The sequence below is a fragment of the Danio aesculapii genome, chromosome 16 (genome assembly GCF_903798145.1).
Source record: "Danio aesculapii chromosome 16, fDanAes4.1, whole genome shotgun sequence".
In the NCBI taxonomy this organism is placed as follows: domain Eukaryota; kingdom Metazoa; phylum Chordata; class Actinopteri; order Cypriniformes; family Danionidae; genus Danio; species Danio aesculapii.
This window is the reverse complement of record NC_079450.1, coordinates 3,336,671-3,361,597: the sequence shown is the minus strand read 5'-3', so window position 1 is coordinate 3,361,597 and position 24,927 is coordinate 3,336,671. Positions and strand designations below refer to the sequence as shown.

The window sequence follows — 24,927 nt, the reverse complement described above, 5'->3', positions numbered from 1 at the left end:
AGATTTTGCTCCATATTGACATGATGGCATCAGATTTGTCGGCTGCACATCCATGATGCCAATCTCCCGTTCCACCACATCCCAAAGGTGCTCTATTGGATTGAGCTCTGGTGACTGTGGAGGCCATTTGAGTACAGTGAACTCATTGTCATGTTCAAGAAATCAGTCTGAGATGATTCACGCTTTATGACATGGTGCGTTATCCTGCTGGAAGTAGCCATCAGAAGATGGAGACACTGTGCTCATAAAGGGATGGACATGGTCAGCAACAATGCTCAGGTAGGCTGTGGTGTTGACACCATGTTCAACTGGTACTAATGAGCCTAAAGTGTGCCAAGAAAATCTCCCCCACACCTTTACACCACCACCACCAGCCTGAACCGTTGATACAAGGCAGGATGGATCCATGCTTTCATGTTGTTGAGGCCAAATTTTGACCCGACCATCCGAATGTGTCAGCAGAAATGGAGACTCATCAGACCAGGCAACGTTTCTCCAATCTTCTATTGTCCAGTTTTGGTGAGCCTGTGTGAATTAACTAGAGAAAATTGAGTTGTTGATATTAGCATTCTAACTAGTGAAAATTGAGTTGTTGATATTAGCATTCTAACTAGTGAAAATTGAGTTGTCCATCAAGTATTATTAGCATTTTAACTGGTGAAGACTGCATTGTTGATATCAAGTATTATTAGGCACTTTCTACCAGAAACGTACATTTGCACTGTGACAGGGCCTGACCTATAAGCTTGTGCTCCTCAAAAAATCATACAAAAACCATACATATAAAACATAAAATCATGTAACTTAATGGCAGAACTCATCCACGATCACTGTCAACTTCTCCTCCATCAAATGATGTCACTTCCTCTGAGTCATAGCCTCAAGGTGTATTGCATGCATTTGATGTTAACTTTAAAGCAAATGCGACAGGACTGACAGAAACATGGGGACAATTGTAAAATAGTGTTTATTTGTTGAATTTATTTATAGTTTCGTGTTTTTAATCAGTTGATGTGAATGATGACAACTTAAACTTGCTATTTCTGAAGTTTTTTCTCTCTAAATAACAGGTTTAGCATAACAAAACTATTAAAGCTGTAGGTTCAACTGGACCGAGGACAAGGACAAGGACAGGGTTTGTACATTTGTAAAGTGGTTTTAATAAAGAAAGCAATCTGAGAACCAAATGAATGACACACACCTTTAGAGAACAACTCACAGAAATCAGCCATCAGTCCATTTTAGACATTTCTTTGGCATGAAATACTTTTTATTCACAGTATTTATGTTTTTATTTCAAGCACAGATAATGTACTTCTGGTAGAATGTCCCATTCGCATTTTAACTAGTAAAAATTTAAATGCTAATATCAAGTATTAGCATTTTAACTAGTGAAAATTGAGTTGTTGATATGAAAGCAGCTTGCAGTAGTGTTTGTTGTCAATAGAGGGCGTCAGTGATGTTGAGTGGGCTGGACTGGAGGTGTGTGTTTCTCCTTCACTTCATCTTCATCTCCACAGAAGATCATCTCGTGAGCTCCTTCTTCTTCTTCTTTAGGCGCTCATCTTTACTCTTCTGCCTTATAGTTTCACAGTCAACGCTTTTTTGGCGCTAAATACCGTTCGCGCGTTTTTGGAATTCGCGCGGTTTGCGTTCTAATTCCTTTGAAGTGGATACAATGTAACAACCGCGAGCGAGAGATGCACAACTTCTGACACAAGCTCCGATACAATGGGGAAACTTCACTCCAAACATGGTACGAGTTACATAATCTCTGCGTATTAAATACACACTTGTAGTGTGGATTGTTTATGAGTGACTTTAAGCTATACTAACTTTATTTAGTCTTTTTTATAAGGGCTTTGACCTAAAAAACTTGGCTTTATAAAACTTAACTTTTTTTCGCTTTAGAGTGTTTGAAATGTAATATATTTGTATTGGGAACGCTTCATTTTAATGTTTCCCTGTTAAACATTTGAACTATAGTAATTATATGCAACCAACCCTGGACCTGGCCCTAAACATCAAGTAAATACTTGTAAATACTTAATGATATTCAGTAGTTAAATAATTTTTGCACTGTAACAAGGACACCTTAAATGACATGTAACTGTATTGTAGTAAATGTGTACGTTTTTATTTGCTTATAATGAAAATATGAATGTATTTGTATGTATTAGACCAGCAGAATAAATATTTTAAGTTGATTTATTTTTGATATTAAGTTGACTGATTTTGTAAGAACTTTTGCAGCTTTTTATCAAAATCTGAAAATTGTCATGACCGATAGAAGATCTCTAACATAAATCTGATTGCTCGAAGGGGTTAAAACTATAAATAATTTGGTCGTTTTTAATCATTCATGCTCATACATTTTTAAAAAGTGCATAATGTTATGAATAGTTATGAAGTTTTTCTTACGTTATTTTTTATCTTAATTTTAAAGGGCTAAAAAATACATGTAATATTTTCTTTCGAGAGAATGTTCAAGAATGTTTTGTCACATCTATATCAGAATAAACATTTGAACATAACTTATGATTTATAGTAGATTATAGTTGTCTTTACTATAATAACAGATGATCAATTTTTTAACATATGTTGATAAATTATAGTTGATATATTTGAATATATATATATATATATATATATATATATATATATATATATATATATATATATATATATATATATATATATATATATATATATATATATGCATATTTGTAACACTAATGTCTATAAATGAATGTGTAACCAGACATTTTAGGCAATATTTTGAAATTCATGCATGTTGCATAGTGGAGAATCATGACACGATGACATGATATTTTATTATTCAATTAAATTCAATTCACCTTTATTTGTATAGCGCTTTCACAATGTAGATTGTGTCAAAGCAGCTTCACTTAGAAGATCATAGTAAATTGAAACAGGGTCAGTTCAGTTTGTAGTGTTTAAGTTCAGTTCAGTTTAGCTCAGTTCAGTGTGGTTTAATAATCACTACTGAGAGTCCAAATACTGAATAGCAAATCCAACGATGCGCAGCTCTACAGATCCTGAACCATGCAAGCCAGTGGAGACAGCGGAGAGGAAGAAACCTGTGTAGAGCACATTCATGTATCATACCTACCTCTCTGTGATGCATTAAGTGTGTGCTTTACTAAAAAGATAGGTCTTTAATCTAGTTTTGAATTGGGAGAGTGTGTCTGAGCCTCGGACGTTATCAGGAAGGCTATTCCAGAGTTTAGGAGCTATAAATGAGAAGGCTCGACCTCCTTTACTCGACTTTGCTATTCTAGGTACTACCAGAAGCCCTGAGTTTTGAGATCTTAAAGAGCGAGTTGGATTGTAGCGAGACAGAAGATTGGTTAGATAAACAGGAGCTAGATTATTTAAAGCTTTATATGTAAGAAGCAATATTTTAAAAACAATATGAAACTTAACAGGCAGCCAGTGTAAGGAGGATAAAATTGGGGTGATGTGATCAAATTTTCTAGACCTGGTAAGAACTCTGGCAGCTGCATTTTGTACTAGCTGAAGTTTGTTAATAGAGGATGCTGGGCATAAATATCTGTGAAATCCAAACTTGCATGTTAAGTATATGAGTTGCTAAATATTAAAGTTATAATTTTTCACTTTGCATGCTCCTGAAATGCTCATACATTTTAAAAAATGCATGAATGTTATCTTAAATAATCATGAGGTTTTTTGCCGTTGGTTCTGAAAGAAAATAATTGAAAAAAAAATTATTCTTTATTTTTTATCTTAACTTTAAAGGGTTAGAGAAATAAATTTAGTGATATTATTGACCTTATTCTTTAATGCGGAGGTGCGCTTGTTTTTGCGATTGTTTTAGAACTTCCGATTCAGTTGCCTATGGGAGAAATGACTAGGAATAATAAACGGCAGAAAACGGCCAAACTACTTACTCTACAAACAAGTGTTTACATTACAATACAGACAAAGTAGAATAATATAATAAGAAAATATCAGTTTGCAACACCAAGCAGCAAAACGAGCTGTTTTTAACATCTAAAAATGAATGGAAGTGAATGAGACTGGAAGTTTGAAGCCAAAATGATTCAAATGGCTGCTCCCGCTCGTACGTGGAGAATAAGGTGAATAGGGATAGGGAAATTTCGTCACATGTATATCAAACTTAATATTTGAACATAATTTATGATTTTTAGTAAATTAGTTGTCATTACTGTAATACCAGATGATCAAATCTTTAACTTTTTAATGGATTATAGTATTTGCATATATATTTTAATACTACTGTACTTATTTGTAATACTATTGTCTATAAATGAATATGTTAACAGACATTTTTGGCAATATTTTGAAATGCATGTTGCATTGTGGAGAAATATAATATATATATTAAAACATCTGTGAAATCCAAACATCAACTTGTGTGTGATTTGCATATATTCAATATCTGTATGGTCATTTTCACCATGCACGCATCAAAAATGCAGAAATGTTATCATAAATAATTATGATTTTTAATTGTTTTTATTTTAAAGGGTTAGAAAAATAAATGTACTGATATTATCTTTAGGAAGTTTAGTCGCATCTATATCAGAATAAACATTTGAACATAATTTATGATTTTTAGGAGATTATAGTTGTCATTACTGTAATAACACATGATCAAATCTTTAACTTTTCAATGGATTATAGTATTCACATATATATTTTTAATCCTAATGAAACTATATTTGTCTGTAAATGTCTATGAATGAATTTGTAAACAGAGGTTTTGGGCAATATTTTGAAATGCATGTTGCATATTGGAGAAACATGACATATATTTTAAAGGGCCCATAGTTTACCTCTTTTTTTATGATGTAATATTAATATTATGGCTCTTCTGAGTGTGCCAGTTTAGGTTCAGTTTAAAACACAATTCAGATTGTTTTATTATAATGTGTTAAAAAGTGTCATGTTGGGGGCGTGTCCACAGTTCGCTGATTTAGGGGTGTGTTGCTTCACATGTAGATTAGTTTCGGCTTCCCGCCAACGTAACAAGGGGGCGGATGTTTCCATCAGAGTCTGACAGTCAGACTGAGAGAAGGAGCAGGAGTGAGAGGATCAGCAATCAGTCGTACATATACGCCTCGGACACAGACCAAGCAGAGAGTACCAAATCATTTGTGTCTTTGTACAGTTTTACAGCCAACTGTGTGCTAGTTTCAAGTGCCGAGCTTGTACACCGAGACTAATAACCACGCACACTGAATTAACTTTGACTGAGGCACCGGATGCGTCGCTAGAAGCCGCGACACGGCACACCAGACACTCTCTGTGGCGCGACAGAAACACGAATCGTCACGTCGACTTGAGTGTACCCTGATAGAAACCGATGTTTAGAATTCTAAAACGCATGCTAGTTAAGATCACAGGGAGCTTCTGGGATCGCGAGTAATGCAAACGGGTGAAGTATAAGGTAGACTCAATGAGAAGTACACATGTTTGCAAACCTACCTAAAGATACAACCAATAATTCCGATTAGAGCGATAATGTGGAGAATATTGCTCTTGTGTTGAGCCCAATGAGCCTTAATCTAAAAATAGAGCTAGCGTGTTCCTTTAGTGATATCGCTTCGACTCACGCTGAAAAAGGCGGACGTGAATCAACAAACTGAGGATATGATGACGCGCCTGTCAATCAATATTGGTGGGCGGGGGGACCGCTCTCCTACGTCAAGTTGCGGTCGATCTGAAAATCGCTCCAATTGGTCCACCGTTTTTATGTTGTTAAATTGAAAAAAAAGCACTGGGTGTGTTTATATCACCCAAATATGACGCTCTATACACCATACATGCACATACGTCTGTCCAAACAGCTTGAAAAGTAGATTTTTTACCATAGGTGCCCTTTAATATCTGTGAAATCCAAACATCAGCTTGTGTGTTATGCATGTAATTTGCGTATATTAGATGTCTGGATGGCCATTTTACTCCATGCATGCTCATGAAATGCTCATACATTTTCACAAATGCATTAATGTTATCATGAATAATTATGAGTTCATTACTGTAATAACAAATGATCAAATGTTTAACTTTTTAATGGATTATATTATTTACATACATATTTTTAATATTAATGTCTGTAAATAAATATGTAAACAGACATTTTTGGCAGCATTTTGAAATGCATGTTTAATAATGGAAAAACATGACATGTTTTAATCTGTGTAAAATTCCCAACATGAACTTGTGTGTTAAGTATGTGATTTGCATGTCCATTTTTTCACCATGCATGCTCTCGAAATGCTCACAGATTTTCAAAAATGAATAAATGTTATAATTAATAATGCTCTGTTTTTGTACGCAGCTTGCAAACGTCGGGAAAATCCTGAGGGTGAGTTTTGCATTTGACACAGTTCTGAATCTATTTCTGTTATAGCTGAAATAAACTTGTCACAATTTCAGAGCACTTCCTAATTTCCTTTGCATTTTCCCTTCACCTTCAGGAGATAGTTTTGTTGTGAATGGCTTCACTGCAAAAAGAGCAGCCGAAGAAGGCGAGCGATATGGCAACAGTCTGAAAGATTATAAGGTAAGAAACATCTGGTTTTTGTGCATTTGCTTCATATCTGAATCCTGGCGTCCGTTTTTTGGATCATTCCTGAAAAAGCCAACTGGAAATGAATGTTGAGCATTGAACATTATGCAAAACAAAAAGAGTCATTTGCATGTTGCTAATGTATTCTGATATGCAGAAAGATTCTCAAAGGATGCATGCATTTTTGGGCCAAAGTGCATAAAAATACACAACAATAAGTGTGGTTTATTTATAAACTAACTTCGAGAGGATCACGTGCTTATGATCAACACGGCTGGCTCCTCATTAGCTCTGTATTCTGACCCATTAGATGATTACGGGCGCATTGTAAATAACCAGAGTTTTTCACTCCAGTTATCTTCGTCTTGAAGCTTCCCCCCATTCCATCCCTACTTCCTCCCCCTTTTTTCCGATAGGGTGACACGGTGGCCCAGCGGCTAGCACTGTTGCCTCACAGCAAGAACACCGCTGGTCCAACCTCCTATCGGGCTGGTTGGTGTTTCTGTGCGGAGTTTGCATGTTCTCCCTGTGTTCGCGTGGGTTTCCCCCGGTTTCCTCCCACCGTCCAAAAACATAAACCACAGCCAATCGACTAAACCAAATTATCACCGAAAACAATCCTAGTTTACACTTCTCACGCGGCGACAAGCAGGGGAGTCCTCGAGACCTACCTGAGCTCGAACTCCGCTCTCGCCCTTTTAACAGGAGGGTGCCCCGGGCTCGAGGATATTACGAGCTCAGGGCTCTCTCCCGGGACAACATGCCAAATACGCTTTATTGATTATCAGCTAAGTGTGAACTCTTGAACTGATATTTAAAAAAACTTTGATATTTGCATTGTATTCTTCAAGGCATGCATGCATTTTGGGGCCAAAAATGTGGTTTATGCATCTTTATTGTTGTTGGTGTGAATGAGGCATTGTTTTTTTGGGATGCATTTATTTATATAAGTAAAATATGATTTGTGATTTATGAAAAGAATGTTTATAAACATGAATAAACATTGATTTCTCATCGTATTTATTAGAGTAGGTTAGGTAGTGCGTAATAGACGCGAAGATTTCTTTTCAATAACTGCTGTATTTTTCTTTTGGGTAGTCAGGGTAGATGTTGGGCCAATAGATTGTTTTGTTTTATTTATTTCTATTGTTTGGACGCCGCCCGCGTCTCATCTCTCCAACTCTCCCATCTATCTGTTCAAACATCTTGTGTCCCCTTTGTTGTCTGTAATTTCAATATATTCTTGTAAAAATTTAATGCTCTTTCTATATACATATTTTTTCTGCATTTATTATTATCGCTATCTTTGTAAATAAACTCACTTTATTGCATTTAGTTAGTCTTGGTATTTTGTTCCTTACTTGTTGATATTGTGTGTTTGCTTATCTGTTTCACCCAAAATGAATGTTACTCTCCTTCCCCTTTACTCACCATCTTTAAAAACGTAACGCCATCTTTTATGGTGTTGCACTGAGAATCTTATTTCCCAGGGAGGTTATAATGAAAATATATCAACATGTTATGGTGTCATACTTTAGTGCCTGTGTATTCTGTATATTAGGATGTCCATGATGTTTTTGGAGTATTGATAGGAGCTTTGCACTGAGGAAGAGCTTTGTTTCGAAAACCTTTTGCACTCTTGCTCTATTTTTTGACCTCAGATAATGGTGTGAATGAGGCATTGTTTTTTTGGGATGCATTTATTTATATAAGTAAAATATGATTTGTGATTTATGAAAAGAATGATTATAAACATGAATAAACATTGATTTCTCATCGTATTTATTAGAGTAGGTTAGGTAGTGCGTAATAGACGCGAAGATTTCTTTTCAATAACTGCTGTATTTTTCTTTTGGGTAGTCAGGGTAGATGTTGGGCCAATAGATTGTTTTGTTTTATTTATTTCTATTGTTTGGACGCCGCCCGCGTCTCATCTCTCCAACTCTCCCATCTATCTGTTCAAACATCTTGTGTCCCATTTGTTGTCTGTAATTTCAATATATTCTTGTAAATATTTAATTCTTTCCATATACATATTTTTTTTGCATTTATTATTATCGCTATCTTTGTAAATAAACTCACTTTATTGCATTTAGTTAGTCTTGGTATTTTGTTCCTCACTTGTTGATATTGTGTGTTTGCTTATGTGTTTCACCCAAATATAATGTTACTCTCCTTCCCCTTTACTCAGCATCTTTAAAAACGTAACACCATCTTTTATGGTGTTGCACTGAGAATCTTATTTCCTTGAGAGGTTATAATGAAAATATATCAATATGTTATGGTGTCATACTTTAGTGCCTGTGTATTCTGTATATTAGGATGTCCATGATGTTTTTGGAGTATTGATAGGAGCTTTGCACTGAGGAAGAGCTTTGTTTCGAAAACCTTTTGCACTCTTGCTCTATTTTTTGACCTCAGATAATGTAAGAAGAACGATTTTAGAGGTGATTTAAGCGCTGTGTAATTGCGTGCAGATTTCACTTTGGATTTTTGTAATTATTGTTTGGATCTGTGCACTGGATGAAATGATTTTAAAGTGTTGGACATCTGGTGTCGCTCATTGTTCAGGGATTTTGATAAGGCGTAAACATACGCATCATTAAGAAGAGTCTGATGTTTGCTGCGCATTGCTTTATTCAAGGAAAGCATGTATCTTTGAGCTAAAAATATGGACAAAATGTTGGACTGTTAATCGGAATAAGAGAACATTCCCATTGTGTTTATCCTCATATCAGGGTTAAAGAGTCCAGGCAAGAAAAACTGTTCGCCAATCTCTGTGCCAAAACCCTCAATCCCACACTCTAAATAATTATTTTCAGTGCTTATTCAAGCTACTTATTCAAAATGAGTTGAAATAACACAATTCTGGACTTTTTTTAGAGAAACTACATAGTTTCATGTTTAATCTACTGTAATCTATAATCTACTGTACATTAGTTATGTTAACTTAATGGATGGGTAAACGCAGTGGCGCAGTAGGTAGTGCTGTCGCCTCACAGCAAGAAGGTCGCTGGTTCGAGCCTCGGGTGGGTCAGTTGGCGTTTCTGTGTAAAGTTTGCATGTTCGTACGTGTGGGTTTCCTCCGGGTGCTCTGGTTTCCCCCACAAGTCCAAAGACATGTGGCTGAGGTGAATTGGGTAGGCTAAATTGTCCTTAGTGTATGTGTGTGAATGAGTGTGTGTAGATGTTTCCCTGAGATGAGTTGCGGTTGGAAGGGCATCCGCTGCGTAAAACAAATGCTGGATAAGTTGGCAGTTCATTCCCCAGTGGTGACCCTGGATTAATAAAGGGACTAAGCTGACAAGAAAATGAATGAATGAATGAACTTAATGGATTTGTGTTGGGACAACAAGAATGAATTGTGTGCACTCCTGCATTTTTTACAGAGCACTTGCACTGTGTGATATGACAAAAACCTCATGCTATAAGTCATCTTGTATCCTCATAATGCTATATATTACAATATACCCTCACCGGCCACTTTATTAGGTACACCTGTCCAACTGCTCGTTAAGGCACATTTCTAATCAGCCAATCACATGGCAGCAACTCGATACACTTAGGCATGTAGACATGGTCAAGACGATCTGCTGCAGCTCAAAGCGAGCATCAGAAGAAAGCTGATTTAAGTGACTTTGAATGTGGGTCCAATCCGGTACTAGTAAGGTGTACTTAATAAAGTGGATCTAGTAAAGTGTACACTTTATGGTAATATGTTGATCACATGTTTCTTTTTTACATTTTAAACTACAGTGCTCAGCATAAATGAGTACACCCCATTTTTAAAATGAACATTTTTACCCATTTCTCAGTGAATATAGGTCATATGTTTTATTATAACAGTGCATATTTGACCCAACGTCGCTTTACAACAACCCAACATATATTAAAGTGTGCGGTTCGTTTTGTTTTCTTTCTCATTTCTTAAGCAGAGCTTAGTCTCGCCCCACAACCACACAGTATTGCTCTTTTCTGACATATTTCATAAACTGAGACAGGCTGACAGCTCTAACATGACTAATTAACAGCATATAGTAACATACCACAACTGTGCCAGAAACACTTCTGGTTATACTGTGCTTTTAAAATGGAACATTTTAGGCAATATTGTGAATTTAGTGCGCTTTTGCTTGGCTCTGCATACAGAGAAAACACTTTATTAATTCATTTTTGTAAATTGGTTCAAACTTTCCATTTCAAGGCATCAAGTCCATCTCAGAAAGAAATTCACTGTGTAATGACTAATGAGTAGGCCCACACGGAATCTGTGTGCACAGAAATCCGCAGATTTTTAGCCCATCATTAAGTCTATGGGCTCTATTTTAATGATCCATGCGCAAAGTGCAAAGTGCAGGGCGCAAACGCATTAAGGGCATGTCAGAATCCAATTTTACTATTTTAAGGATGGAAAAATCCGCTTAGCGCCGTGGCGCATGGTCTAACAGTGTTGAGCTTATTCTCTTAATGAGTTATAGGTGTGTTTTGAGAATAAACCAATCAGAGTCTCATCTCCCATTCCCTTTAAGAGTCAGTTGCGTCGTGCCATGGTGCATTTGCTATTTACATGACAGACTTTGTAAGTGTAAAAACTGAACACTTCACTAGAGAGAAAACAGTTAAACAGAGCATCTACAGGCGAGAATGAGAGATGAGCCTCCTCATTATTTACTTTCACTAACACTCTCGTGGATAGGGAATCGTGTTGTACGCACAGACATCTATCAGTCTATAAATAATTAATTTAGTTTGTTAAGCGCAAAGATTTGTTTTAAAACTATTTCTAAATTCAGTTCTAATTTCCAGCAAAGGAATAAATGAAGAATAATAATGAAGTGTGTTCAAAAAACTGAGTTATATCCTAATACACATGCTGTGCTCCATATGGTCTAAAACCTGACAGGTGGACAAATCTAAGCTTGGTTTTAATAAAACAAATATAAATATGCAGATAATAAATAATACTGCTAATAATAATAACATTATACAAAAGCAAATTGTTACAAATAAACTGAAAAAGCCCCCCGAGATGAAGAAGGCATGAAAGTTTGGTTTTTATATTTATGTAGGCTAGAAAATAATATGTTTTGTAATATTTTAATCCTTCATATTTATATCCTATATATGTATATCCTTATTATATCCTATATATATCCTTAATATTTTAATTCTTTTTCATATGTAATGATATTTGCGTATTGCTCTATATCCTGTGTGTATTAAGCAATGTGTAAGCGAAGCGCACAACTTATGCGCTCTGTGCTGGACTATAGACCAGCTTTGATCTGGTCTATTGAACCATCTATTTAAGTTCCTCAGAATAGCAACGCACCAGCAATGCGCCTCAACACGCCTCCTTTTTTAGATCAGAACGCCTATGAGCGCACATATGAGTGCAAATGCATTTGCTATTTAAACAGCGTAGCACAAACATAAAGACGACTCTTGCGCCGAGCTGAAACTAGCAAACAACAATTGCGTCGCGCCTTGCGCCGCATTGCGCCGGGTGTATGATAGGGCCCTATGTGTTTACTTGAGTAAATGTGTGTAAATTTATATTTATTCAATTATTATATTTATGTTAATTAATTTCACTAATATTATCATGATATAATAATAGTAATATTAAAATGTTGATAAGATTTATGTATGATATAAGTGAATCTAATTGGATTTGCGTTGTAAACATTAAATAAAAGTTTAAAATGTATTATTTTTTATTTCATATGTTAAGTTTTTTGTTATGATACTCCTAAAATCATTACACAGATATTTGCTGATTTTAATTTATTATTATTATTTTTTACAAAATTTCATGCAGAAATAGCAACAAATGTCCGCAGATTCTGTTTGGCCCTTCTAATGAGTCAAAACCAAGTCTGACAACTTAATTTGAATCATTTCTGTGCATGTTTTTGAACAGTCCATTTAAAAGAATCATCTCAATAATCAATGTTTGATTCACTTTTATTAATTGAAATGCAAAGAAATCAAGTCGTTGAAATGCAGTGGAGTGAATCAAACCTGATCTAACAGGTTAATTTTTGCCAATTGATTAAAAAATTTAATAGTGTCCATTCCTAAGTCGGTCTCTGAATCAGTTAAATCAAATGGATAGAAGCTGACTCGACTGAATCAGTTCCACTCTTACTGTTTAATTTGAATCATTTATGAATCGGTTTATGCTGTCAATTTTAAAGAATCAAATATAGAGACACGTATCAAAGATCTATGAATTTGTTCATTGAAATAGACAGAAATGTTGAAGAATGAATCAAACCAATAATTTGTTTGTTGTTGTTGATGGGTTCAATATGTTCATGTTGAAGAGTCAACTCCAAAGTCAGCCTCTAAATCAATTAATCAAAAAGGACAGAAATTGACTTGACTGAATCATTTCAACTCTTAATGTTTAATTTGAATCATTTATGAATAGGTTCATTCTGTTCATTTTAAAGAATCAAATAAAGTGTCAGAGATCTGAGAATTTGTTCATTGAAATAGACAGAAATGTTCAAGAATGAATCAAACCAACGATTCTTTTGTTGTTTATTTTTTGATTGGTTCAGTCTGTCCATGTCGAAGAATGCATTCCAAAGTCAGCCTCTGAATCAGTACATTTTAATGGACAAAATTCACTTAAATAAATCAGTTCAATTCATACTAATTAGTTTGAATCACTTCTGTGAATGAATCAATTAAAGAGTCAATGATTTTTGTATTTGTAAATGGACAAAAATGTTAAAGAATGAATCAAATCAACAGAGCAAATCAACATTTGCTTTTTTGTGATTGGTTCAATCTATCCATTTCAGAGAATGAGCTGAATATTAATCTTTACTTTTCTGAATTGATTCATTGAAAAGAACTGAAGTGGGGTGTTGAAATCTGTTCATTTCAAGGAATCAACTGAATGATAATATGAATTGATTAAATAAAATGAACTTTACGTTTTAACAAGTTAGTTGTATGAATACTTTCAGAGAAATCGATTCAAAACTTAATCTTACATCAATGAATTGATTCTTTGAATTGAACAAAATCGTATGTATGCATCAGATTATTAAATCTCTTAATCTGTTCATTTCAAAGAGTCAATTGAAAGGTAATCTGAACTGAATCACTGAAATGAACGTAAACGAATCAATCTTAAACTAGTTAGCTGTTTGGATTCTTTCTCTGAGAATGTTTATTATTTTGTCTTTGGTAGGAATCGATTCAAAACTTAATCTTAAATTTTTAATCTTTAAATTTGTTCATTTCAAAGGTAATCTGGTTGAAAGGTAATCTGAACTCAATCATTGAAATGATCTAAAATGAACTAAAATTAACATAAGCTAATCAAATTTTAACAAGTTAGTTGTTAAAGTTTGATTCGTTCATGTTCATTTTAATTAACTGCTGTTCTGGTTAAGAATCGATTTAAAACTCAATCTTACAACTCTGAATTGATTCTTTGAATTTGAAGTCTCTTAATCTGTTCATTTCAAATAGTCAATTGAAAGGTAATCTGAATTGAATCATTGAAATAAAGTGAAATGAGATGAATCAAACTTTAACAAGTTAGTTGTTTGAATCATTTCAGAAAGTTTGTTTAGACGTTCTTGTTAAGTCAATCTTACATCTCTGAATTGATTCTTTGAAATGAACAGAATCTAATGTTTCTTACTGAATCAGATTATTAAGTCTCTGTTGATTTCAAAGAATCAATTTAAAGGTAATCTGAACTGAATCATTGAAATAAACTCAAATGAATGTGAATTAATTAAAATTAGTTGTTTGCATTCTTTCTCTGAGAATTTGTTTATTATATTGTCCTTGTTAAGAATTGATTCAAAACTCAATCTTACATCCCTGTATTGATTCTTTGAATTGAACAGAATCATATGTTTCTCACTTCATCAGATTATTAAGTCTCTTAATCTGTTCATTTCAAAGAGTCAACTGAAAGGTCATCTGAACTGAATCACTGATATATACCTAAACGAATCAAAGTTTAACAAGTTAGTTGTTTGAATTCGTTCAGAGGTTGTTTGCTATGTTGTCATTGTTATAAGAATCGAATCAAAACTCAATCTTAATTTGAATTGAATCACTTAAATGAACTTGAACTAATTAAACTAGTTGTTTGGATTCTTTCTGAGAAATTAGTTTATTATATTGCCATTTTTAAGAATCGATTCAACACTCAATCTTACATCTTTGAAATGGACAATAATATCAAATGTTTTTCACTGCATCAGGTTATTTGTGCATTGCATCATTTGAATTATTGTCCCCTTAAAGGACGTCATAGTAAAATCACCGTAACTGCAGTTTAACCTAAGCCTTATAAAAGTTGTTCTCTGCATGAAGGGGAAAGTTATTTGGGAAAATCTGAGAGCGGCCTTGAAGGGAAACCACCGGCGGCGCAGCGAACGTCATGTGTCATTAATGGGCAGGTCCAGTGTTTGATTTAATCAGAGTTTTGGCTCTAATTTGTGTTTTGTCACTCGTCAAGTACCTGAAAGTCTGTTTGAAGCTGCGAGCAGGAGCGCTGGAGACTTTTACTGCCGATAAGATGCATTCAGGCTGTTTATTTAGGGAGCTTAAAGTGAAAGATGTGTGTTTGATTAGGGGGCTTTTTAAACTAAAGGTTTTGGTGTGGATTCGAGGCCATTTCAGGTCAGAGTTTGGTCAAATTTTGGCTTGGAACGAACAACCAAACCATGAGTCTCTTGATTAAACCAGTCTTTGTGCACTGTGTAAAAAAGGGTTGCCTTAAAGAGACAGTTCACACAAAAATGAACAAATTGTGACTATTTACTCTATTTACAAACCTATATGAGTTTCTTTTTCATTTTAAACACAAAAGAAGATACCTTGAAGAATGTTAGAAACCGGTAACCATTTACAACCATAATAGAGAAAACAAACACTATGGAATTTGATGGTGGTGTCTGAAAGTATTTATGATAAATAAAAATAAGAAACTCTAACTTGGGCAACACGATGACTCAATGGTTAGCACTGTGGCCTCACAGCAAGAAGGTCGCTGGTTCGAGTCCCAACTGGCTCAGTTGGCATTTCTGTGTGGAGTTTGCATGTTCTCTCTCCGGGTGCTCCGGTTTCCCCCACAGTCCAAACACATGCGCTGTAGAGGAATTGATGAACTAAATTTGGCCGTATAGTGTGTTTGTGTGTGAATGAGTGTTTCCCCAGTACTGGGTTGCGGCTGGAAGGGCATCCGCTGTGTAAAACATATGCTGGATAAGTTGGCGGGTCATTCCGCTGTGGGGATCTCTGATAAATAAAAGACTAAGATGAAGGAAAATGAATGAATGAATGAAACTCAAACATGTTTGTGGAAAGTTGAATCGAATAAACATTACGAGTCATTTAAATATAAATTACATTCAATTAAGTCAATTAAAATCAATACTTTTAGCCTATTATTGAGTTTGTTTACTTGTAAATGTGTATAAATGTATGATTAATAATTTTTATTAATGTTATTGAATAATATGCTAAAGTTTATTTGAGTCATGTGCAGTTTGTAGTGATATTTCCGTTTTTCAGATGTATTATATAAGAGACTTTAACCAAACAAGTTAAAAAGTTTTTACTGAATGTACAACCCCAAATCAGAAAAAGTTAAGACAGTATTGAAAACGCAAATAGAAAAGAAAGAGATTTACAAATTTACTTTGATTTGTATTTCATTGCCGACAATAAAACTAACATTATTTATTGTGTTCTTCATGATGTTTACTGGTTTTTCTGGTTTTGTTTTAATAAACACATATTCCAGTTTTAGTTCTTGCAACACATTTCAAATAAAGTTGGAACAGGAAAGCCTTTACCACTCTGTAATGTTCCTTTTACCAACGCTTTAAAGACATTTAGGGACTGAAGACACCAAGTGATGAAGTGTTTCAGGTGTCATTTTGTCCCATTCTTCCTGCAAACGAGTCTTAAGGTGTGCAATACGGAGTCTTCGTTGTCACATTTTGCACTTTAAAATGCGCCACACATTCTCTATTGGAGACAGGTTGGGACTGCAGGCAGGCCAGTCAAGTACCTGTACGCTCTTCCTCCTCAGCAGGACTCTAATGTGTGCAGAATGTGGTTTTGCATTGTCTTGTTAAAATATGCATGGGTGTCCCTGGAAAAGAAGGCAGCATATTGTACTCCAAAATCTGTATGTACCGACACAACCCCATACCCCGGCTTTTGGACTTGTTGCTGGTACCAGTCTGAATGATCCTTTTCTTCTTTGGTCCGGAGCACACTGCATCCATTTCTCCCAAAAAACACCTGAAATACTGACTCATCTGACCATAGTACACATTTTCACTGTGTGAGGGTGCAGATGCCTCCAAGCCCAGAGAAGTCAACGGTGCTTCTGGACACTGTTAACATAGGGCTTCCTTTTGGCACAGTACTGGCATTTGTGGACGTAACTACAAATTGTGGAACCTGACAATGGTTTGCCGCAGTAGTCCTAAGGCCATGTGGTGTTATGGCTTATAGATGAATGAGGATTCTTGATGCAGCGCCACCTAAGGGATCGAAGATCACGGTTGTTCAGCTTCGGTTTGCACCCTTGTCCTTTACACACTGAAATTCCTCCAGATTTCTTTTAATGATGTTCTGCACTGTTGAAGGTGAAATATCATAACGTCTTCATATCGTTATTTAAACAGTTTACCTGATTACTAGCCCTAAATTGCTCCTGTCCCAACTTTTTTAAGTGTGTTGCAAGAACCAAAATTGGAATATGTGTTTATTTTGAGGAAAAACCCCAATAATAATCACGAGAAACACATTAAATAAGGTTTTTTTGTATTTTTTCTATTGTTTTTTTATAGTGCACTTCAGTTCACTGCTAGCATTTTCTGGCCATTTTGGTATTTTTGATTGCAAATTTCTCTTATTGCACATATTTATGTTTATAAAAACCAAAAGCATTGCATTTGAAGAATGAGTGTGATTAAGCTGCTCGGTCTTATCTGATTTCTGGAAGCATCATAATTGGAGTTTTGCGCTGCCAAGTTTATTCTGCAGTAAACTGAACCCTCGTTAACAACATCTTGACGAGTTGCAGGGATAAAAGAGGCATTGTTGTGGTTTGATTGAAGGTTTGTTGGAGTTACTTCAGTCTTAACCCTCATAATGCATTCAAAATCTGTGTAGTGTTTTCATAATCCTGGACTGAAGAATAGTTACTTTACAAAATCCTTTTCAACATGAACCACATTGTATCTGATTATGACATTCGTCAAAGCAAAATAGCATTAAATTAAACATTTATTTAGTTTCGTTGCTCTTCAATATTTGAAAAGATTCAGAAAATAACAGTACAAATACATTAATATTGGCATTCATAGAAGTGGCATTTCTAAGTCTAAATGTCAAAGTAAAGTAAGTTTATTAGGCACACTTTTATCAAGCAAAAATGCAAATGTGTGGTGCATTGTGCTTATTTTACATGCTTAATTATTCGCATTATTATAATCACTTTATGGAATGCAGCTCATAGTATGTTTCACATAAACAAAAGCACAATACATTCGATTTTAATATGTTTGATTGTCTGGAATAGCAACTAACAATGATTTCATTAGGTAGAAATCACTCATACAAATGTTTGCGCTTGCATTTTTGTTGAAGAACTTAAAGAGCCGGTCATATGGTATTTTAAAGTGTCCTAATATTATTCCAGAGTCTCCAACAACATTGGTTAAATGCATCTTAAGCTGCAGAAAACACTGCCATTTTTTTTTCTTAATGCCTGTAAGCCCCTCCCACTTCATTAGCCAACTCTGCTCTGATTGGCCAGCTGGTCAAGTTTGTTTTGATTGGTGTTTTAAAAACGTGCTCGTATGTCATGGGAGACGGGGATTATGCAAATGAATTACTTTGATGATCATACTGATTCAACAGAGAAGCAGCAAAAGATTTAGGAACATATAATTAAGGCGAGTCAGAGCTGATTCCTTTTTTTAAGAGACAATATCTATATTTATAAAGCACTTTTCTGGACAGATATAACTTAAGTTGCCTGATTTTAAAACAGCATTGGCAAATAACCAGAACTATCAGCATTGATTAATGTTTCAGGAGTTTTGTGTGTGTGCATTAGATACTGTTGTAATGACATGCACATGATACTGAGGTATTTAAAGGGATAGTTCACCCAGAAATGAAAATTCTGTCATGTACTCAACATTCAGTTGTTACAAACCTTTATTTTATTTTCTGTTGAACATTTTGAAGTTATTTTGAAACATGTTGAAAACCTGTAACCATTGACTTCAATGGTATTTGTTTCTCCTTACAATGGAAGTCAATGGGTGCATTTCTACATTCTTCAAAATATCTTCAAAATCATAATATTAATAATGCATTTCATTTGTAATGCACTTTTCTTAACCCCAAAGGGCTACAATAGAAGGTATTAAACATGTAAAATAATTAAAATGTACAAAATCCAAAAACCGTGTTGGCGCGGGTTTCCTCCGGGTGCCCCAGTTTCCCCCACAAGTCCTAAAACATGTGGTACAGGTGAATTGGGTGTGTTTCCCAGTGATGGGTACCAGCAGGAAGTGCATCCGCTGCATAAAACATATGCTGGATAAGTTGGCGGTTCATTCCGCTGTGGCGACCCAAGATTAAGGGACTAAGCTGGAAAGAAAATGAAAGAAAATACAAAAACGTGCACAAAAAACTATTAAATACACTGAAAAAAAGTGTTGCATGCAAAACTGTTGCAAACAATTTATTTGTGTTGAATTTAAACAAACAAATTAAATTGAGCAACGTTCAACTTAATTTGTTTGTTTAAATTCAACACAAATAAATTGTTTACAACCACTTAACGTAAAAAAATTTTGTAAATCCAAGGAATCATCTTTGAATAATTTTTTTTAGTGCACAAGCTTAAATAAATGTGTCCTAATCAGAGTGGTGTAAAGTTGGTGCGTTTTAGATATTAAGAGGAAGACCAACCATAATCTTTTGTTTTCAATCATAAAGGTTTGTAAAGACCTGAGGGTGAGTAAACAGTGAGTAAAGTTAAATAGTTGGATGAACTATCCCTTTAATCTCACGTTATGGTGCATGTGAATGTTAGCTTCAGAACAGCATATGCAAACGAGCAACAAAAAAGTTTAGTGTTAATATATTTTAATGATTTTAATGTCTTTCATATTAGAAAGTACTTCAGGATTTTAATGTCTTTTCCATTAATATATTTTAATATCTTACACATTCATACATTTTTTATGATTTTAATGTCTTTCGCATTAATACTTTTGTCATGATTTTAATATTCATTCATTCATATGCTTTTCAGCTTAGTCCCTTCATTCACACACACATACACTACGGCCAATTTAGTTCATCAATTCCCCCTATAGCACATGTGTTTGGACTGTGGGGGAAACCGGAGCACCCAGAGGAAACCCACAACAACACAGGGAGAACATGCAAACTCCACACAGAAATGCCAACTGACCCAGCCGAGACTCGAACCAGTGATCTTCTCGCTGTGAGGTCTTCAAGCTACCCACTGCGCCACTGTGACACCCATGATTTTAATATCTTACACATTAATACATTTCTTATGATTTCAATGCCTTTATATTAATACTTTTGTCATGATTTTAATATTCATTCATTCATATTCTTTTCGGCTCAGTCCCTTTATTAATCAGGTGTCGCCACAGCGGAATGAACCGCCAACATATCTAGCACATGTTTTACGCAGTGAATGCCCTTCCAGCTGCAACCCAACACTGGGAAACACCCACACACTCTTGCATTCACACACACACACACACTATGCCCAATTTAGTTAATCAATTCCCCCTATAGCGCATGTGTTTGGACTGTGGGGGAAACCGGAGCACCCGGAGGAAACCCACACCAACACGGTGAGGACATGCAAACTCCACACTGATCCAGCCAAGACTCGAACCAGTGATCTTCTTGCCGTGAGGTGATCAAGCTACCCACTGCGCCACCGTGACACCCATTATTTTAATATCTTTCGCAGTACTATGTTTTTTATGATTGAATATCAAGATTTAAATGTATTTCATCATGCACATTTGTTAAAAAGACGTGACGGACTGAACTCAGACTGAATCGGCTTGATTTGAGCCAAACCCAGAGCATTCCTGGGAATGAATTGACTTTTAATGTCTCTCTCATTAATACATTTAGCATGATTTAAATGCATTTATATCAATATATTTTTTATGATTTTAATATCTCTCGCATGAATACATTCCTCATGATTTTAAATGTGTTAATAAATCTTACATGTTTTTAAAGCCTTTTGTAATAGAACTTGTTTCAGGAGTTTAATATCCTTCACAATAATACATATATGCAGATTTTAATGCCTTTCATCATGCGTATTTGTTAAAAAGACATCATGGACTGAAATTTGCTTGATTTGTCCCAAACCCGGAGCATTCCTGTGAGTTAATAGGAGCGAGGGAATGTGTCCAGCGCTGCAGGATTTGGGAGGCAGGTAGAGATTAGCGCAGGCCGGATCTGCTGCTCATTGTCAGGGATTCCTCACTTCAAAGAGCCCAGCCGGAGTCATTAAAGCTCTCTGATATCAGTGGAGCCGCTGCCGCGCTGGGGGAGGGACGGGTTTAAGGGCCCGCGTCGGCCCTCGAATCCTGGGGGAAGGGAAATCTGAGGGCCCCTGGGTTTTCTTGGACTGCAGAGCCACAGAGGGAGGGTTAAGGGTTAGGTTGACCAACTCTTCTATAGGCATGGGCCAGTAAAATATTATTATTAGTTACTGAAATCACTTTGGAATGCAAGTATATTTCACATTTAAAAAAGTGTTGCAACACAGACTCATTGGGAAAACGTACCCAGGTGTACATTTTTGGTGACAGAGAAATATGTGCCTCCGGGTACATATTGCTGCATTATATTTGTAAAACAAATGATAATGTGTGTGGGTCAGTTTTAAATTTATCTTTATTTCTCTAGCGCTTTTACAATGTAGATTGTGTCAAAGCAGCTTAATTTTGAATTCAAGAGTTCCCACTTAGATATGCTTGGCGTATAAAGCAGGTTTGGCATGCTGTCCCGGGAGAGAACCCTGAGCTCGGAGATATTTGAGCCCAGGGCTCCCGCCCGGTCGATAAGCATATCAGGAGATCCAAGATCAGGTAGGTCTCGAGAGCTCCCCCTTTAGAAAAGGGAGGAAAAGGAGGAGATGGGGTGGAAGGGAGGATTCTTCCAAACGAAGATAGAAACAGTAGGGAGAAAATGATCAATTTATAGTAAACTAGGATCACTCTGATTGGATTATCACTGATTACAGATGAGTGGCCAGACGTGCTCAATCATATCACGTGCTCCTCTCGAAATTAGTTTATGAAACTTCATTTAAAGTGAAACTGTGTCAGCCCAGTTTTCAGAGTTGAAGTTCAGTTTAGTTCAGTTCAGTCTGGTTTTATTTTCACTGCTTAAAGTCCAAACACTGAAGAACAAATTAATTGATGTGCAGCTCCACAGGTCCCAGACGAAACAAGCCAGTGGCCAGGAACAAACTTCACCAATTGACGAAAGTGAAGGAAAAAAACCTGAGGAGAAACCAGGTTAAGTTGGGCATGACCATTTCTCCTCTGGCCAAACTTCTTGTGCAGAGCTGCAGTCTAGGCGCCGGAGGCTGGACGTCCATCATGGAGAACTGCAGGTGTGAGTAGGTCACCGGCGATGTTCAAGCTGGCCCACGGGATCAATGCGCGGACTCGTCTGTCACCGGGGTCTTTCAGGAATCAGTTTCATGCTCTCCACTCCTCCGTGATCACCACAGCATCAGCTCAGGATACGGCCTGGTCCAAGATTATGAAGACCTTGGGATGATGAAAAAAGACAGACCTTTGGTCAACCTTGTTAGACCATGCGCCACAGCGCTAAGTGGATTTTTCCATCCTTAAAATAGCAAAAGTGGATTCTGACATACCCTGGATTGTCAAAATAGAGCCCTTTGTGTTCGCCAAGAAAGAAAAAAACATATCAAATGCTTGTCGTAATCATAACTCTAAAACGCAATATTTGGTTTCACTTTCACTGCCGAGTGCGCTCATGTCATGGCTGTCGTCACTTGGAGAAAAAAAAAACATACATGCAAATCATACTTCCCGCGTGGGTCCCAACTAATCACTCTGTGCAACAAACTGAACGTTATTACCTGTTATACACAGCATGTGCAGGTTCTGTTCGCTAAAGTAGCCATCATCACGCTTGCGTCCTCTGAACAGTGCATCAGCTCATGTATGAATTCGCGGCTGTCAGTACGTCATTACATGAAGACAAAAGACATTTTGGGGTGAATTATACCTTATAAATACAGTATGTGATTCTTTTAACACAATTTGGAGGGGTCCATGTTGCTGAGCAGCGTATATAAAACAATGTGAAGACCTGTACGCTTCGCTCCTGACCTTGAAAATATAAATGGCTGAATCGTAGAAAAGCAGAATTAAGATCGTGTGTAGGGTCGAATCAAGATCACAATCTTTTTTTCCGATTAATCGTGCAGCCCTAAGCCTAACAATCCTTTAGAGGATTTAGATTTCAAAAGCATTTGTGTTTTACGTGTATGCTAATGCAAAGAGATGCGTCTTTAGTTTATATTAAGCTGATATATTATGTGAGATGACGAAAAAGACAATGATATTTACAGAACAATACACAGCGCCCTCAGATGGATTTACGAGGAATGGTTCATATGATAAAACATGCCACAGTAACGTATTTGAGATTGCTAATAATGTACACAGCGCCCTCTAGTGGATTTCTGAAAACCAGAACTGCAAGAAAATGTAGTCCAGGGTAGATATTTGTCGGTTCTCTAAATATCTACCCAATTTTAGTTCTTCCCAACAGGGAAAACCTGCAATAATCAAGAATGCATGATTACTGTATATGCTGTCATGGCTTTGCAATCAAAAAATGTGATTATAATGGAAGTCAATGCGGTAAAAACAGCCACCAACACAACCAAAGGGTATTAAATCTGACTAGAGTCTGTTGTTGAGTCTTCATTTTCCCAAAATATGTGCCAAAATATTATTTGGAAGCAAAAATCATTCCATTTGCTGGAATGCAGAGAAGTTTTGGCCAAATTAAGAGTCAAAATCAGCCCTGAGTGGATGAAAATGACCCAACAGCACACAAGGGTTAACGCTCTTATAAAAAAATAATAATAATGACGTGAATGTGACTCCCGGCTGATCAAAGATTCTCCCTAGAAACACAGCCTTTGTTTGTGCTCTGGTTATGGAGAGAATGAGCTGGCCGTGTGTGACGGATGGTCGCAGGTGTTGGGCTCTTATACCTGTGTAAACACCTGGCCGCCGCTTCAGAGGAAAGATCAAAATGAGCATCCAGACGAGTGGCTGAAATAGCAGCGGCTGTGGATGTTGTTGGAGAGCCGGCTGGACGGACAGAAGGCTCAGTGTGTGATTTAAGCACTCTCCATTCTTACAGAGGCTCAGTGTGCTTCAACACTGGAAACATCAACATCTGCCACACACTCGCTCACTTCAGCTTTTCAACGCCGCTTTTGTCTTGCAGCGTGTCAGGCTTGAAGTCATTAGCGTGATGCCAGAGGCCGGGTAATGCTGTTCAGTCAGATGAAGAGGGGGGGAAAGCAGGAAACTGAACTGGGGTTTGAATGGGAATGGACTGCATATATATATAGTTACAATATATAGTTACAATATATAATTATATAGTTAAAATTTTCGCTTTCCTGTGAAATTTGAATATTCTTTTTCAATTATTTCTCAAATGATGTTGAACAGATTCAGGAATTTCTCACAGTATTTCCTCTAATATTTTTTCTTGCTGTAGAAAGTCTTATTTGTTTTATTTCAGCTAGAATAATAGCAGTTTTACATTTTTTAAAACCCATTTTAAGGTCAATATTATTAGCCCCTTTAAGCGATATCTGTTTTGCATTGCCTACAGAACAAACCACCTTGCATAATTACCCTAATTTTACCCTAATTAACCCAGTTAAGCCTTTAAATGTCACTTTAAGCTGTATAGAAGTGTCTTGAAGAATATCTAGTCTAATATTATTTACTGTCATCATGACAAAGAGAAAATAAATCAGTTATTAGAGATGAGTTATTAAAACTATTATAATTAGAAATGTGCTGAACAAATCTGCTCTCCGTTAAACAGAAACTGGGGAAAGAATATAAAAAAATTCAAATTGAACAGGAGGGCTAATAATTCATCCGAGTATGGTTTATTACTATGAACATTAAGAAAAGTTAAGTTTTTGAAATTGAAGTAGTTTCTAGGTGATATAAACAATA

At 36.0% G+C, this 24,927-nt stretch overlaps 1 protein-coding gene across 1 annotated transcript in view; it reads left to right on the top strand.

The window, feature by feature from the left end:
- Positions 1 to 1,518: 1,518 nt before the first annotated feature.
- nkd2b (NKD inhibitor of WNT signaling pathway 2b) overlaps positions 1,519 to 24,927 on the top strand; it is a 79,806-nt gene continuing 56,397 nt past the window's right edge. Inside the window, exons 1-3 of the mRNA XM_056475194.1 lie at positions 1,519 to 1,756; positions 6,350 to 6,376; positions 6,489 to 6,574. Of these exons, the coding sequence (XP_056331169.1) occupies positions 1,732 to 1,756; positions 6,350 to 6,376; positions 6,489 to 6,574 (138 nt within the window). The 5' untranslated portion in view covers positions 1,519 to 1,731. The remainder of the gene's footprint in view (positions 1,757 to 6,349; positions 6,377 to 6,488; positions 6,575 to 24,927) is intronic.